This window comes from Gymnogyps californianus, chromosome 27 (assembly GCF_018139145.2).
Source record: "Gymnogyps californianus isolate 813 chromosome 27, ASM1813914v2, whole genome shotgun sequence".
Taxonomy (NCBI): domain Eukaryota; kingdom Metazoa; phylum Chordata; class Aves; order Accipitriformes; family Cathartidae; genus Gymnogyps; species Gymnogyps californianus.
Window position 1 is genome coordinate 1,291,749 of NC_059497.1, and position 17,104 is coordinate 1,308,852.

The 17,104-nt window shown below is 50.1% G+C and overlaps 1 protein-coding gene across 1 annotated transcript; it reads left to right on the plus strand.

The window, feature by feature from the left end:
- Positions 1-870: 870 nt before the first annotated feature.
- On the plus strand, positions 871-12,126 carry INKA2 (inka box actin regulator 2). The gene is made up of 3 exons (XM_050911165.1): positions 871-906; positions 7,987-8,037; positions 11,004-12,126. Exons 1-3 carry the CDS (start codon positions 871-873, stop codon positions 11,994-11,996), a joined length of 1,080 nt encoding a protein of 359 aa, XP_050767122.1. The 3' UTR covers positions 11,997-12,126.
- Positions 12,127-17,104: the final 4,978 nt, after the last annotated feature.

Here is a 17,104-nt window from a genome sequence, read left to right on the forward strand (position 1 = left end):
GTTTCCAGTTGCTGCTGTGTGCGTGGACTCCTCTGGGCCGAAACACTGCTTGTAAAACACGGCAAGGGGAAAACCTGCTGTTCTGAAAATAAACCCATGCGAAGAATTTTCGACACCTGTTTCGTGCAGCTCTCTGAACACGTGCCATTCCTGACAAAGGGCATTTTGATAACGGCACGGTCATGTGCTAAGTTCAGTGCTTGTGGTACTGCCGCCTTCCAGGGGAGACCCGTAACACCCCCCAAGGTGGCCAAGTGCTGTTGGGCCCGGGGGGGGGGGACACATGCCTTCACGCGGCCACCCAGCCCTCCGTTAGAACAAAATGGGAAAATCCACAACCGGGTGGCTTTGCGATTTGTCGTGACGAAGGCCATGTAGGTTAATCCACGCTTTTGTTGGGGTGGTCTGTCTCTGCAGAGCAATCTGCAGAATCTAGGCCACAACAAACTAAACCATCAAACTTCTCTGCTGGGAGAAGGGGTAATTCTCTGCACCAACTCCCGCGCCAGCAGCGGTACCGAGCGCTGCGGCTGCTTTGCCTTCGATGCAAGAAGCCTCCGGCCGCCTGACGCTTTTACCGGGACTCCCGGGCGCCGGAGCCGGGCGGGGGCATGGCGCACCCCCCCGCTCCAGCCCCCCGCCGTTCGGAGCAGCGGCTCCCAAGGCGCGCCTCCAGCCCCGCATCCCGGCTCCGGACGAGCCGCCCGACGGCGCGGGCCGGGCTCTGCCCCGGCGGCAGCAGCCACCGCCCCCCGGTGCCGCCCCCCGGCCTCCCCGCCGCGATCCCCCCCCCCCCCGGCTCCCCTCCCCGCGCCGCGGGTGGCTGCGCGGGCGGAGCGCTCGCATGGAGGGGCCGCGCTGAGCCGGGCCATGGACCACCACCTGCGCCGGCTGAAGCAGGAGCTGGTAAGGGGGCGGGCGGGGGGGGGGGATGTGTGTGTTGGGGGGGGTCCCCCCCAACCGGGGCTCGGAGCGCACCCCATCCCGCGGGCTGCGGTTGGCGGTGCCTGCGCGGTGCGCGGAGCCCCAGCTCAGCGGGGCTCGCCCTTTGTGGGGCGGGGGTGGGGGGGGACAGCCCCGTGCAAATGCGGGCTCCGCCGCGGGACGGCGGCTGCCGGCGGGAGGGGCAGGGCAGGGCAGGTCCCCGCCACATCCAGCCTTCGCCTGGCCGGGGAAGTCGGAGGTCCCTCCGCCGGGCTGCTCCCCTTCTGCATGGCCGTGAATCGGGCGGCAGGGCTCAGCCTCCCAGCGCCGGCTGGGTCGGATGCCGCCGGTCCGTTCGTCTGCGAGAGATAACACAGCGCACGGGGGGGGTCGGGGGGGTGTGCGGTGGCTTTAAAGAAAAGATGCCAGCACGGATCAGAAATCAAAGAAACCTTTACAGAAATCTCTGATAAGCATAAGTTTACGGGAATCAAAATGCTGTAAAGGGAGCGTGCCCTTGCCACCTCCAATACCCTCTGAAAATACTTCTCCTTTAATAGGAAACCCTTTGTCATAAATCAACACTGTTTTCTCCCTCCTCCCGCTCCTGTTCAGATGGTAACCTCACTCGCTGAACTTGCTTGGGCTTGTCCACAAGCCAGAAGGTATTGTTGGTACACTGGGGCTTGCTGGGGGTGGATTAGTAGGAAGAACTGATACTTTCCAAAATAGGGTTCCAAGTGCTTAGTAGGTCTGGCTAGGGAGTCGTGCGTTGTTCAGATAAATAGATAATGAGAACAAAAGGGGAAGACAAGGCAGAGCAAAAACGGGTGGGTGAAGTTTCTGAATGCACCAAAGCTTCCTGGTTTAGGGCTTAATAGGATGTTGATTTCAGCTGATATTTGCGCTAACTGGAGTTTTACAAAATGGGCTTATGTACAGCGTTGCTGTCCTGCCCGCATTACAGGAAACGCTGTGCATGTAAGCAACACCATTTGAGTCGATACCGAGACACACAAAGTTGCAGCTGCGCCCGGGGCAGGACCGGGGACTCGCTGCTGCGCTGGAGGTGGCTGTGCTCCTGCAGATTGGACGTGTCTGGTGAAACACGGGCTTGGGCAGCAGCGCTTTACTCCGAATAAATGCGGCGGCAAACAGTGACATTTAACCTGCTAGCGTTACCAGTGTTTCCCTAGCAAACAGAGGAGCTGGAAGACAAACTAAAACAAAGGAAAACGAGAGTCACTGGTGTACTGTACGCTGGGTGTGATGAATGAAATGCAAACTGTAAACCAGGACATGTACTTTATAATCTGGAAGATCTTTAGAATCTGAACAAGTTCGAAGGTGAGATGGGTAAAAAGAGTAACTGTCAAAAGTGTGTGCTTAGAATAAGATTCCTAAACCTGTGTTTTGTCTTCTAAACAAGTCGGTTTCATTATCTGAGCAGTAGTTTTTGTAGAAGCCTAAACATTGCACCTTTACTTGTGAGTCTAAAACATGCCTATTTTGTAGCGCACAACATGACTTCTGAAGAATTTGAATACATTCGAAAGGAAGGCAGATCCCTCACAATGTGAAAACCAAAAAATACTTAAAATGAGGAAATGCTGGTTTTGTTCATACCCTTGCTATAATGCAGTAATAGATTTTTTTTTTAAACTGTAAAAATGCAACAATTTTTATTCTATGAATAAACCAAGACCTTAGCCTGGCAAAGATTTATGTATATGCTTGGCTTAAAAAACTGGGAAGGGGCAGTTGTCACCTTCAGTAGGACTACTCATGACTTAACTGAAAGCAGCCTAGATCTTCATGCGTTTGGTTTTTACTAGTCACATTCTTTCCCCCTCCTTCCCCCCAATTTTTGTTACTGAAGCTTAAAAACTTACTTCGACAACAAATTCTCAGGGTATCAGAGTGCAGTCTTGGAGCTGTTGTGAGCACAGGCGTGCCAGGACAGCCCGCAGGGTGACAGCTGGAGAGACCCTCTGCCTTACAGCACGCCGTCGGAAACAATTCCTTTCATCAGCAACTTAAGTGAGCTGCAGATTGCATTTAGTGAAGGTAGGAGGACTGTATTAATTAAAACAGCCGTAAATGATATCCTGAGCAATAACAGCTTTTAAAAATCAATACTGTCAAGATAGCCTGGAATTAAAATAGATTAATGTTTCTTTAAAGACCAGCAAGCAGTGCGATAGACAGCTGGGACCATCTGCATTGGCTGGTGAGTGGGAACTGAACCTCTTGACCCTGCTTCTTTGCCACTTTCTTCATTACTGGGCAGGTCATGCCTCCAGACATTAAATCCACCAGAACCAAGAATCATGCGGGAGGAATGGTGGGAAGGACTTGGCCAGATCGAGACAACGAGCCGCCCCGTGTGCAGCTAAACGGGAGTCCAGTCCCAGGGCATCATTGCAAACTTAGAAACACAGTGGTTTGCGTGATGTCCGGGGAGCAGCCCCGGTCGGGTGGGAGGGACCGCTGAGCGGCAGAGCGGCTGTCGTGCAGGGGTGTTCTGCAAAGATGCCCTGTTTGAGGAACCAGGCTTGCTGAGGCTGGTCAGCGTAACACATGAAAGTCAGAGGCCGTTCCATTAGCAGAAGTTTAGTTTGTCTTGGTGTAAACTACTGCAGCCTTTGGCTGGCTTTGAGGAGGGGGTGTTCTCAAAAAAGAGTGGATGTTGGCACAGCTCCCAGTTCCCAAGGAAAGGTTATCTTCAAGTGCAACTCTATCCCCCACCAGTGTGGGATTCGAGGATTCCAGCTCTGATTTTTCTTTCTCCTGCTTTGTGTATTAAAAACATATTTAAATAATCGTGTGCTTGGTTTGGGCTGCTGGTGTGCCCCAGCATTTCAACGCACAGCCTATGCATTGAGATCACACCGTGTGTTGCCAGACAAGTCACAGATGAGCGTGGGTCCGGGCGTGCTTACACCGGTCTTCGCGTTACCTCTGGGAAAGCGCTTTGCCAGCTCCGCCACGGCTCCCAAGGATGAATCTGACCCGTTTCAGTCAATGAGAGATCTCCTATTCCAATCGCATGTTTTCCATTGTAAGCTGATAGTTTCTGGCATGTGTGGTGTCCCTTTGATTGGAATTCATTCAGAAGCTTCCACATGCAAATGCTTCACAGCCAGGAGAGCCTCAGCTGACACAGCCATTCATCCCAACGGGGTGTGGGATCGGGGGCAGCTCTGCAGTCGGATTGATTGCCGAAGCTGGGGTCCTCGTCCTGGTGCTGACACCAGCCTGTGGAGCCGTTTTGGACAAGCCATGCCAGCTCTCTGCACCTCAGTCTCTGTATGTAGAAAATACAGAAGACCTTGTTCACCTCCTCTGGAAAGCCCGTGGAGATTTATGGACACGGTGTGGTTTGCGAGAATATGCAGTGCTGGTTGTAGGCCTGGCATGCAATAAGTTGTGCTTCTCCACTCCTTCTGTCAGCTGTCCTTTGTATGGCAGTTGTGAAGTGAGCCACAGAGCTTGTGAATCTTCCATTAATGCAATTAATTCCAGTCCTAAAAGTCCTCTTGACTTTATCGGCTGGATTCGGAGTCTGCAAACATCATTCTGAGGCACAGAAATATGATGTCTGCTTTCCGAGTTACAGAATGTTATCTCAGCTGAAAGATCAGATTTAACAAGAATTGTCCTGCTCAGGGATTAGCAGAGAGGAATTTCATTTCAGTGTTTCACGCTGCAGATGGCATTACCTCCGTAAACTTTCTGATACGGGGATTGTTTGCATTTATACATAGCAACATCAGCATGCGTACCATGGGATTGGGGTTTTGAGGCTCTTCTACACTGAGAATAAATCACTTATTATCTAGCTAGGGACTGGCGAGTTCATGGAGCAGATTTATCTCGCACTTGGGGTTTGTATGGCTCTAACGGGTGGGGGGTCACAGTCAAGTTAGCTGTAGTTGTAACTTTACTTTGCATGTTTTGGTCTTTCTTGAGGAATCCAGGGTATTTCTGGGTTTTCTGTTGCTTTTTTCTAGGAGGAAAGTATTAAAGTAGGTATTTAAAACAAACCCTACCACTCTGACTTGAACTTCTGAATATTCTCCCTGCACATTCATCATAAATGCATCAAATTATTGAGTTTGATAGAGTCTGACTCCCTTCTTACATTAATTTATGTCCTGGTAGACAATGTTTCTTGCTATGAATATCTTGCAGGAATAGAACATTTGGTCTGAGTGAAAAATACAGCCAATTATTTTTACTCTTTGTCTCACACTGGGTCCTATTCCGGTAACTGTGTCATGCTCGAAAAGGAGTCCGCTGTGTTTTTGTTACTGCTATTTCTGAAGGGGCAGCTCCTGTGATTTGCAGTAGAGTACGGCATAAATGACAGACCTCAAGGTCTAACGTCACTGCTCACAACTCCAACGGGTGGAAACACGCAGCTCCATTTGTGTCTCCGCTGATAAAATGGTCCCTGTAAGGGTGGCTTTACCCATCGCTGCTGGAGGCAGCGTTAGAAACATGGGTGGTTACGGCAGAATCTCGTTCCTTGGTGTTGCCTTAAGGGGAGGTGCAAAGGAGTAACTTGACAGTGGATGTCCTGTCACATATAACCTGGGGAGAGAAAAAGCAGTTCTGGGCTTTGTCCGCTTGTGTATTTCCAGAGAAGACTCCTAAAGATGACGGTGGATTTTTTTGGACTGCCAGCTGCACGTATTCAGGAATGTTAAAGACCAGATCCCCCAGTGAAGCAGACCACTGGGCTGAAAGCCGACACTTGTAACCATCATCTTCAGTGGTCAGTCTGTACACTGGGGCCCGAGGTCTCTCTTGTCCCTGGGTTGTGAGTAAAAGTCTGAAGGTTGGAGTTCTTTTTGGTCCATTTGTTTCCTGGTTGTAGACAATTGATTTTCTAATTTGCCTTTAAACGTAGCAAGTGTGATTGGGAAGCACAGAACAATATCATCGCAATGGAAAGGAAGGCAATTGAGTAAGGAGGATGGTTAATTGAGTGATGTGAACCGTGTCTTTCGTGGTTAACATCTGTTTAAGATCTATTCAAACTATTGGGGAAAAAAATCTTTATGGTAAAGTTTCAGCATCCTTCCTCTTTCAGATAAATTGTGAGCTCACAGTTAACATCCTCATTTACGCCTAAAATACTCTGGAAAGACAAGAGGTAAAAAAGAGACTTGAAATTCTTGTGATAAAATGCAAGGACAAAAAGAAGATTGCGGGCCCTTGGCATCCATCAAGGGAAGGAAAAGAAAGGTGCAACATCAAGCTGGAAAGCAGCTCTCTGTGAACCGTGCAGTGCGCTCCGAAGAGTTATGCCCAGCCACAATTGCAGGCTTGTTGAAGATTAATCTAGTTAGTGACCCAAAGGAAAACACAGAAACAATATGATCAGCTCAGCAGTTCTAAAATAATTTTGGTCTCTATTATGTCATCCTCTTTAAAGACCAATTGTTTGTTGCTGGTTCTGTTGCCTATCAGCACTATTATTAAGAACTGCTATTTGCCATTTGTTCTTTCCTGTCCTCTTAGCAATAACTTCCTCCCTTTGCGTTTCTTCTGCCTAAGAGCTGGACATCTGTCTTCCTCCTCATTACGACAGACACGCTCAGAGCTCTTCTTTTCAGTTCCCTGTGCTCAGCTGAAAGCCGTGGTGTGTTAGCTGGGTTTTTCCTTTTCTCCTGTCAGCATCACAAAGCTGCTGCAGTCCTGGGCAGGCCAGATGTGCGGATGTGCTGGGAATACAGGCAGCTGTGGCTCGAGGGGACTGGTGGGAACTGAATTCTGAGAACTCAGTGAATGTAGATGCTATAGGAAAACATTAGTTCCCAAAGTGGGTTTAAAAAGTTACTTATTTCCCTGCGAAGTGGGGAGTGACAAGTGAAATATCGCTTATTTGTATGTCTCAGGTATTTGGTTTTGATAAAATGCCAGGAACTGCTAGAGGATGTTCCTTGGGGCACGCTGTCCTCCTGCTGTGTTAATCAGTGGTGGAAGATCATTGATTTTTAAACTGTGTAAACCAATTGTGGTTGTAGTTCTGGGAATAAGTATTTTGAGGAAATCATTAAAAAGGCATGGCTTACAAAGTGATTGATACCTTTGCCACTCAAAATGGTAGATTTTCAATGTAAAAAAACCCCAAAACGTATTTGAACTCTGCCAGTTTTGCAAGATGCTCACTGTTGGTTTGTGTTTCTTTTCCCTCGCGTTGAGTATTCCTTGATGATCATTTGAAAGTGCTTGAAAAGCTTTTGAATTTTGTGCTTCAGTTTTCAATGTTCAGGGTGACTGTAGTTTAAGCAAGCTTTGCTTTGCAGAAGAATTTAGCCAGAGCTGCCTTGTTCATGCCTTCACAGGAGGATTGATCTGGAGGTAATACCTTACTGCTGGAGAAGAAACGTTTAACATCACACACTGAATTCCAGCTACTGAAGTGGAGCATGCGCGTCAGAACTGTGCTCAGCCCAGCACGTACTTGTCTTGCTACAGAAGGCATCTGTGTTGGCTTGTTCAGAATGAGACTAAAACTTTTTCATGCCAATTTTTAGGGACTGCAGAAGTTTCAGGAATAATGAGGTGCAATTTGAGGCATCTGATCTTTAACTGTTTTATAGAGATAAATTTGAGCATCTGTAAGTTGTCATAGTTCTAATTTGGCTTTTCTTGGAAGGAGAGGTGCCAAAGAGCCACTTGTATTGAAGCACAGAGTCCCTTGAAATGCTGACATATTTGTGCACCTTGAGCAGAGACCAGCAGGTACAAGAAGGGAGGATGCTGATGAGCAAGATCTGTGCTAGACCCTAAGTTTTGTAGTGACTGCCGTTTCCCCTGCACTCTGCTCTGCAGCACGGCTGAGTGCGGGGCTGATTCAACAACAGGTTTGGGATTTACAGCTCACAAACATGCACAAGACAGAACATCTCCCGATGCCCCGTGGTGGCCAGCTTACATAATGTCACTTGCATAACCCCAGCAAGTACGGTCAGGGTCTCTCTCCATGCCAAATAAAGGCTCTCTGGGGTTTTGTGTCACATTCACGCTCTGTTTGAAATTGCGCTTTAGTTCATCACAAATTCCAGTTCCTTCTACGTGAAGTGTGTGACCACAGAGCCAGTGAGGCTACAAGGGTTGTCCCTTCAAGCCTTGAGTTCCCAGCGCCTTGCAGTCAGAGCATCTGTTTGACTTCCAGCCCAATCTGCGGGATTATTCGCAGAAACTTTCTTCCCCTCTCGCAGCCCACATAGTTCAATCCTGAACCTTTGCCAGGGTGGTGGTCTCTCTTCTGTGGGAGATTGTTCCTTTTCTGGAGAGGCACAGAGAAGTCAGTCTGAACTTGGGAGAACTGAGATCTTGGCAAAGAGGAGAGAGTGGCTGTTAGACACTGGGAAAGAAACTTTTTGTTTTCCCTCCAGAGTTTTCTCTCCAAGGTGAGTACTCTTAATTACCACAGGGTAATTACTAGTGGATGAAATCCAAGCCCCTGCAGTCTGTTTGGTCACCAGTCAGTGACTTCACTTTGGGCTGGGTTTCACTCACTCTTCAGTTCTGTAAAAGACTGAACAGATGCCATGAAGAGCAAAAGATAGAGCAGGGGGGGTTGTCTGCTGGGTTTTTTAACTTGCACAACCCACAGTTTTAGCAGTGTTCGCAAGCAGAGTTAAAAGCCTGAGGATCTTTAAAACTCTCTTGCTGATGGTGGGATTAGCATTGCCAGAGGGACACCGAGGCCAAGTCCGGAGGGCAGGATTCGTCCCACCCCAAAGCAGGTTCCTGAAATCGGACAGACATCCTGAAAGCCCCCGTTTCTCCCCCTCTGCTGCGAGGGGACAGCTCAGCCCAGCCCTCGGCGCAGGCAGCGCTGGGCATCGGGGGAGAAGTGTCCAAACCTCGTAGTCATTTATGGGAAAGCGTTTCCACAGATTAAAACATCTCCACTCCTTCTCCAGTGGCTCAGGCTTCCCTGGGCTGGTGCTGGTGCCAGGTTTGGCAGAACCAGCTCATTTGTTCAGAAGGAAAAGTGCTGGAGTCTGAGCTTTCAGGGCTCTGGTCTTTTCTTGTCGGGGGGGGGAAGATGGGATCTGCCTGTGGGAAACGACCACAGGGACGATAAATGCTGCCTATGAAATGTTAATGCTTCGTAGAGCCTTGCTGGATGAGGTGTGCGTTGTAATGATACCACCCATCATGGGAGAGTTAATTGAATCAATGAGGTGAACAGCGGAGCCGTCCAGCATATGCCGAGGGTTTGATCAGCCCAGTCATTACCGCAGGACCCTTGTCCCCCAGCACGGCGTGATTACAGCGCTGCGCCGGCCAGGGGATTTGGTGGGAAGCGGCCAATGAGGGGCCCGGCTGGCTCCAAATCCAGCTTTTTGCAAAGCCCCAGATAAAACAGACTACCATTAATAAGGCGAGAAAGGTTAGGACGAGAAGCATTACAGCAAATCTGGAGAGGTAAGGTGATAGTTTTGTCTGAGGCTTGTAGAGCATATGGCCCCAGCTTTTGTACGGGTAACCCAAGAGCTCGGTTAGTCTGTAAGTGGGGCATTATTTGCATGTCTGCAGAAGTAGAGGCTTATTTGCTGATGTTAAAAAATTAAATAGCTGGAGACACTTGGTAGCGTAATCAGGAAGCTAAACACAGATTTTCTGTATCTTCATAGCTTGTGTGCTCATTCTGTGCGATAAATAAGTTTCTTGGGAGCAAAGCTCTGAAAAATCATCATAACCTGCTGGCTAGTTTTAGTTTCTGGGTTTTGAAATGGAGATTTGTGGTTAGAAACTGTTGAGAAGCGTTCCACTTATGGCGGTAGATTGTTACAGAGGATCCAATTTTTGATGACTGCTCTTTCTCACTGGTCAGATTCACATACAGAAATGGAAATAGAGCAAGTAATTGAACTAATTTAAAATGAAGGAGATTTAAAAAAGTAAAGCTTGATAATGTAAAGCTGAACATAAGATGCATCTTGTCCTTTTTCACCCTCAGCTTGAGATCTATTGCTGTACAAAAATTGTCACGAGCCTTTTAAACTGTTTATGACAGCGTAGGCTGAAGCTTTTCCTAGACAGTGGTAATCTCTTCTGCAAACCACCTTACATCGATGTGACATGTCTTCACCTCCAGCCCTGCCATCCCCTGCTGTTCTTCCCCTCTCCTTCCCATTCCCCACTCCCCCTCCCTGCTAAAAAAAAAAAAAAAAGCAGCAGCTGTTGGAAAGTATAGCCCATTTGTTTTATGATGCCGCTTTGGGAATATGATCCAGATCCTACATGAGAGAGAGAAAGCAACAGAGCAAAAGACAAGAGGGGGGAGTTTAGCAGCTCTGGCAAATAACTTGCTTATTTTAAGTCTAGTATAGAAAGTTAAATCTTTATAGCAAGGTTCAGGGATAAAGCAGAACTGCTACTGAAGGTCCTAGCTTGGGAATCACAGAGATTGCTAGTTTAACGTAAGTAATTTTAGAGTTTGTTGGTTGTTTTGTACAAAATTTCAAGTGCATTGAAATCTCTTTGATTGTCCTCTAGTGAGAGGTGCCTGTAATGAGAGTATTAAGATCTGAACACGTGTTATATAGTAACAATGTGATTCTTATTGGGGTTTATTTTTAATTTACTTTAGCACTTTAGGTAAAGAAACAAGGTTCTCTGTGGAAGGCACTTCTGTTCATTATTCTGACTCCTGATTTCAGTTCGTTACAGGGCACAACAGACACAAAAGCAGAAGAATATGTTAAAACTGGTGGCAGCCAAAACCATTCACAGTTGTACATCTTGGGTTTCTACCAAGCAATTAACGGAAACTCAAACTATTTATTTTTGTTGTCAGGTCAAAAAAATCCACTCCTTCTGTCAGCTCCTCTTATTCCTAGAGGGAAACTCCTAGAAAAATCTAAGAAAAATCCAATTGCTGTTCCATGAAATGGAGGTAGTACAGGTAGGATGCATCTAAAACGTAGCCAGTAGGAAGAGGTGATGTTTCAGGGAGCTGCTCAGCCCAGCTCTCCTGCCCTTTGGTCAAAATTTTCTTGCTCTCTCCTGGCGACACTGACTCAATGTCTGCTTCCTTCCCTCCGCAGCTCTCCATGAAGGAGGTCGGGGACGGGCTGCACGAGCAGATGAACTGCATGATGGGTGCACTGCAGGAGCTGAAACTCCTCCAGGTCCAGACAGCTTTGGAGCAGCTGGACATCTCAGGGAGCCGCAGCACCGCTTCTGGCATTGAGCAGCACCAGTGCTGCCGAAGCAGCAGCGACGTGCCCGGGGCCCGGCAGGACGAGCGGCTGCGGGGGGAGGCGTCGGTGGACGAGCGCAGCCCCACGTCCCTCGCGTGTGCCGTGCCACGGCCGGTGGGTTTGTCCCATCCTGCTGCGCTCCCGGAGGGTGGCCACCTTAGAGACACCCCCTCCTCCTTCAGGAGCCTCTGCGGTGAGGATGTTTATCACCCAAAAGGACCTTCCTCTGCATCGAGCAGAGCAGAGCACGTCCGCCCAAGGACATTCGAGCCCAGTAGCCAGGGCATAGCTGGGGGGTGGCCAGCATGCCGGGAGTGCCCGGGGTGTGATGATGGCCATGACTGGACATCCTCCCTAATGTCCCAGAGCAGGAATCGGCAGCCGCTGGTCTTGGGGGATAACATCTTTGCAGACTTGGTTGGGAACTGGTTGGATCTGCCAGAGCTGGATAAGAAGGGAGAGAAGAGCGAGGCGTCCCTGTCCATGAGCAGATCCCAGGAGCTCTGCAGGAAGTTCTCCCTCACAGCCAACATCTTCAAGAAGTTCCTGAGGAGCGTTCGGCCAGACCGAGACAGGCTTCTCAAGGAGAAACCTTGCTGGCTTCCGCCTGAAGACAAACAGCCCGAAATTTCTAAGAGACCCAAAAAGATGAACAAACTCAAGGGGACATTTTACTTCCCACTTCACGGGAACATCCAGAACCATCACAGCAAAGCGGAGAGGTGCCCAAAGGCAGAAAGCAATAGCGAGAAACCCAAAATTGGCACCAAGAAAGTCCACGATACCATAGACTACACCCAGTCTGGGTTTGACATCAATACTGCCGTTTGGGTCTGAGTTTGTCGGTGTCCTCTGCTCTGCCGAGCATTTGTTTCACGCCAGAGAGGAGCTGGAGGCCATACATGTCTTTTCAGGAGACCCCTGAGCTCTCAACATTGACTGAGATGAGAGAGAAGTCCTCTGCAAAATGTGCTGCAGGCCTCAGTCGCCTGCAAGTGGCATTTTCTGGAGAGCTACGGCTTCAGGGGCAGTCCGAGCAGCAGCTGATGCAGCCCCACGTGGGCAGACTTTGGAGGACTGATATTTGCAAAAATAATCAGAATCTTTAGCAGCTTTAGGGTGAGTGGTGCCATGGACAACCAGCTCCTGGAGCCTGGTTTGCGATAGCCGCTTCAGGCCCGTTCCATCATCTCTAGTTAAAATAGCTGCAGCACAAAATTCACTGTGTGCATGTGTGTGTATGAGTGTGCAAATATATATATAGTTTTTTTAAAAAAATCTATTCCTACTTGTGTGCACTTAAAACTGGGTTATAAACCAGGCAATTCAAGCGTTGTACCTGAAGCACTTGTTATTTAAATTGAAAGAAATAAGTTCGGATTTATAAGACTCGAACAATTGCTAAGGGGGGGTGTTGAACCCCAGCTTTGTTGCATTTCAGCTGGGGAGTTTTCCCCCTAAACTGCATCTCTGTTGCACTCCCAGCATCTCTCCTTCCCCTGCCAGTTAAACCAGTAGGACGCAAGGCTCCTTTCATGGAAGTTTGTGACCCTCAAGCTCTCAGCGGGTTTTGCTTCTCTCCCCATGCCCTTCTCCCCACAGGTTGCACCAGATACAATGTTGCAAGAGTTTATTGTTGAGGTTGCACCAAGATACAAAGTTGCAACAGACGTTTATTGTTGTTGTTTCCTATTGCTATTGTGTACAAACCTCGTCTTGACAGAACCAAGTTCTTCAGTGTCCAGCTCTCCAAGAGTTACCAATAAAGTGGCATCAGTCTCCAGCATGCTGTGGGGCCGTCTCCATTCGTGGGGCAACCCGCAGTCCTGCTTTTCTCCAGCGCGGAAGCTTCTGGGTTTTCACCGTCATGAAAGCCCGGCCGAGCAGGCATGAAGGGCTCGGCTGGCGGGGGTCGGAGCCGGGAGCACGTGCAGTTTGTGTCAGCCTGTTCCCAGCCGGGACCGAGCAGTTTGGGGAGCGGCCAGGAGAGTTTCCATTCAAGGAGAGGTTATAAATCATACCAGGGAGAAGAGCTGCAGCCAGAGGTCCCTGCCAGGGTCCCAGCGCTGCTCTGGAGGCACGTCCCACTGCAGCCTGTGCACATCCCCGACAGCCTTCGGGTAACACTTCAATGTCCATCTTCCTGCCCCAGTATGGGGAAAGGCAGAGGGAGAAATGTTTGCGGGAGAAACTGCTGCTGAGGGAAGGGCCTCAGAGTCGTGCAGCCCCTGGCTTGTGGTGCGGGACGGGGCCATGCAGGTCCTGCCCCGGCCTCCTGCCCTGCCTTGGGTCCTCTCCTCGCTGTCTCCAGGAGTTAAACGTGATCTAGGAGAGTTCCTGTCGGCTCCCTGAGCCACAATCTCAAGAGCGTGAAGACAGCGCAGAGCCTGCTGATTGCATTGCAGCCCCCATTTCCATTAGCCGTGAGCCTCACCAGATGCTTCGTGTGCACAGCAGTGTTATGTTGCAAAAACCTGTTCTGCTCACTCCAACTTTAGGAAGGGCTTATGTGCGAGCAGTAGTATTATTTTTTTTAAACATGCAATTCTATTCCTGTTGTAACTTCCCAAGACAGAGAGGCCAGTAGAGCAGAGGAATGGAGGAAGAATTTTTTTTTCCCTTGCAAATTAAATATAGGCACAAGACAAGCCCTGTTTCTGCCCATACAAGGAGAGGAGTGGGTCAGCATCTGAAAGCTATGCTCAGCACTTTTTCAGGAACCTGAGTTGCAAGCAAGCTTTTGTTTTTCCTCCTCACAGGCTTTAGGTCTGCTTGTTTTCCCCCCCTCTTCATTTCTCTGAATGCCAAAAGGCTGTTTCTAAAGCATTTTGTTTTCCTCCCCTTCTATCAGTAGTTCATCCTGTTTGTTACAAATATGCCCTCCCAGCTCCCACCAAACTTTCCATAGGGTCAGGAAAGAGGAGAAGGAGCTTTCTATAAGCAGTAGCACAGCTTTTCCTGCACCAGCCTCGGTCCCCGGAGAGCGTGGCCTCACCCCAGGGCTTCCCTGCTGCCCGGGCACAACCCGGGGGACCCCATCCACGGCCGGGCTGACACAGCGGCAGGGAGCACGGTGGCATTGCCCTATGGCACCCCCCGTCCCCAGGAGCACGTCCCGGCCGTACCTGCCTGGCACTGAAGGCTGAGCCCCACGGAGAGAGGAGGACCGCACTGGGTGGGGAGAGGCGCTGGGGAGCTGAGCACCCACACCAGGGGCTTTTTAAGCTTGTCACGGAGCATTGGCCTCAGCTGTGGTGAGTGTGCTGGGCAGCAGGCAAGGGCCCAGGCTGAGCACGGCGCGGCAGGGGCACGGGCACAGCCACGGCCATGGCCACGGCCACGGCGATGCTTTGGCCAAGAGATGAAGGGTACGTTTCTGCAGGTGGTTACCTCTCCAAGGCCATGTATTATCCAGGAAAAAGGGTATGTTTATGCAGGACACAGGGAGATCTGGAGCCTAAAATGCACATTGGGAACCTACTCGGTGGGAAAAGCGGTTCTCGGGGATTGCCCCCCGGTTCCTCCCATTGGTGCCAGCCCCGGCCAGCCCACACCTCCAGCACCCTGCAGAGGCTGTGCAACCCTGGGCTTCATAAACCCAAACCCACTTTGCCAGCACACGTGGTCTCTTGCAAATGCTGGATCCCCCACCCCAGCAGCTGCCGCGGCGCTGCTCCCCCCGTCGACGGGGTCTCACAAGGAGCCGATGGGAAGTTTCTCTTGAGAACAAGCATTTCTGGCCCTGCGTGCTCCCGACAGCTGCCCTGGCCCACGGGGCAGTGCCAGGTCATCCTGCCCACGCACGCTCATGCCGGGGAGCTGCTCAAAGATCAGCTGCTAAACCCAGCCTTTTCTGTCCCTGCTCGGAGGAAATACTATTGTTTCTAGTTTCTCATGGAAAGGGCAGTTCTTGGCCCCAGCTGCTGCCCACGTGTTCCTTTCCCACCCAAAATAATTGCTCCTGCTGCAGCCAGCACTCCCGAGTCCGTGCCCGCTCCCACCCGGATCCCTGGGAGCGGGGTCAGAGCCGGCGGTGGTGGGGCCAGAGCCCGTGCGGGGCCCCTGCGTCCCCCCGGCACCCGCTGCTCCTCCCTCCGCTTCTGCCTGCAATTGCCAGCGAGGCGAGCGTTCAGCTTTGGGGACCACGAAGGATGAACGCCGGCCCGAGGACAGAGGTGGTGGTGTTGGCTTAATTTCTTCTTTTTTCAAAGGAGCAGATCCCTACCGGGGCACTTTGCACAGACAGCTGACCAAATGCCCAGCATAGTTTCAAATGTGTTTATGTTCTCTCTGCCTCCTAAGTGTGTCTTCAAAGGATGTTTTGCATCGAAATGGGATTTTCCAGGGTGTTTGCAGTGACAAATTCAGTGTGACATAGGCTTCAAACAGCCACTTGAAAATTGCAAGTAAATGTAGCTGGATCTCAAAGTTCTTAAGAGAAAAAAAAAAACCTAATAAATATTCTTTAAGAGGCATTCAAATAATAAAGAATATCAGCCAAGCCAGACATCCTACCTAATTTAGTCTCCAGAGCAGGATCTGCTAATAGATCAGGGTAGGATTTGTGAATTACCATTTCACTTCTCCAGGGACTTTTCCTGAAATTATAATGGCTTTTTCTCCTCTTTTTTTCATGAAACTGCCATGAAATAGCTCCTTGTTATTAAGCATGAAACCTACCTAATTAGCACAATGACAGTCTTTAATGAGGCCCTGGCTGTGTTCTGCATCTTTGATAGCAGTGGTTAATACCAAACACAGGACAATAACTACACAAACACGTCCCCCCGTGAGCTTGCCCCGTGGAAGGCAGCAATGGCGAATGAAGCTTGGACATTCAGATTTATTAGAAATCTCTGTTCTTGGGGTACGCTAAGCCCAGACGGGATCAAATGCACTGGAGTTAATTTGACGCCAATAACATTCATTCAGACACCGGGGATTAATAAACTGGCACGAGGGGAGCCGCTGTTCCCTGTGCACGTGGTATTTGCAGCCCAGGGGAGGAGGTTGTTGCCCGATGCCAGCCCTGCCTGTGTGGAACGGCTCCTGCGAGAGGCTGGAAACCTCCCTCCAACGCAGGCGGGCAGGAGGTAGGGGCAGGTCGGAGGAGGAAGGTGTTACGTGCTCTTGGTGCTTGCAGGATTTCCATTCTGCGGGGGGTGGCCGGGCTCCTGCTCGGCCAAGGGCTGGATGAGCAGTGCAGCCCGGCCCCTTGCAAAGCCCCGTCACGCAGCAGTGTGTCTCTGCCACTGCCGAGCGGATCCGGCACCGCTGAAATGGATGGGGGCTGGATCTGGCCCATACGACTTAATGTATAGAGAGGATTTGGCTCTTAACATTAATAGAGTGCTTTTCCAGGAGCTGCTCCTCACTCTGCCTCCCTGGGCTTTCCCTTCCCCACCAGCGCCGAGGCTAACACCCCGCTCCTCCAGCCAGATGGCCTCCAGAAGGCTCACAAATGTGCCTGTAATTAAAAAGCCTTTATTTTCAAAACCATTTCACAGCTTATTCTTCTGACAATGGGATGGGGCTTCTTAGGCTAATGCTGGGCAAGAGGAAAGGAAAATACAGGCTGGCTGCTGCCCGTCGTGTTTTCCTTTCCCATTGACACAGGTTATATTTACTATTTACCCCCTGGAGCTGAGGGTCCCCCGTGCCCTGCAAATCTGCGCCGTTGCTGAAGCCTCCCCAGGGCCAGCCCTCATCTTCCCTAGCGATACTCGGCTCTGTCCCCGTTAGCCATCCATGCTGATGTGCCTAACTAACCTGAAAGGCTTTCTGACTGGAGACTGAGCAAATCTAACAGTTTCCCCTCAATTCCTCTCGTATTGAGTCCGGCAGGAAAGAAACCAATTGCCACATCCTTGCTGAACTCAGACCCGTTTTATTCAAAGTCCAGCACTGGTTTATTCACTCCAGCACATTCCCAATCACCTTCACCG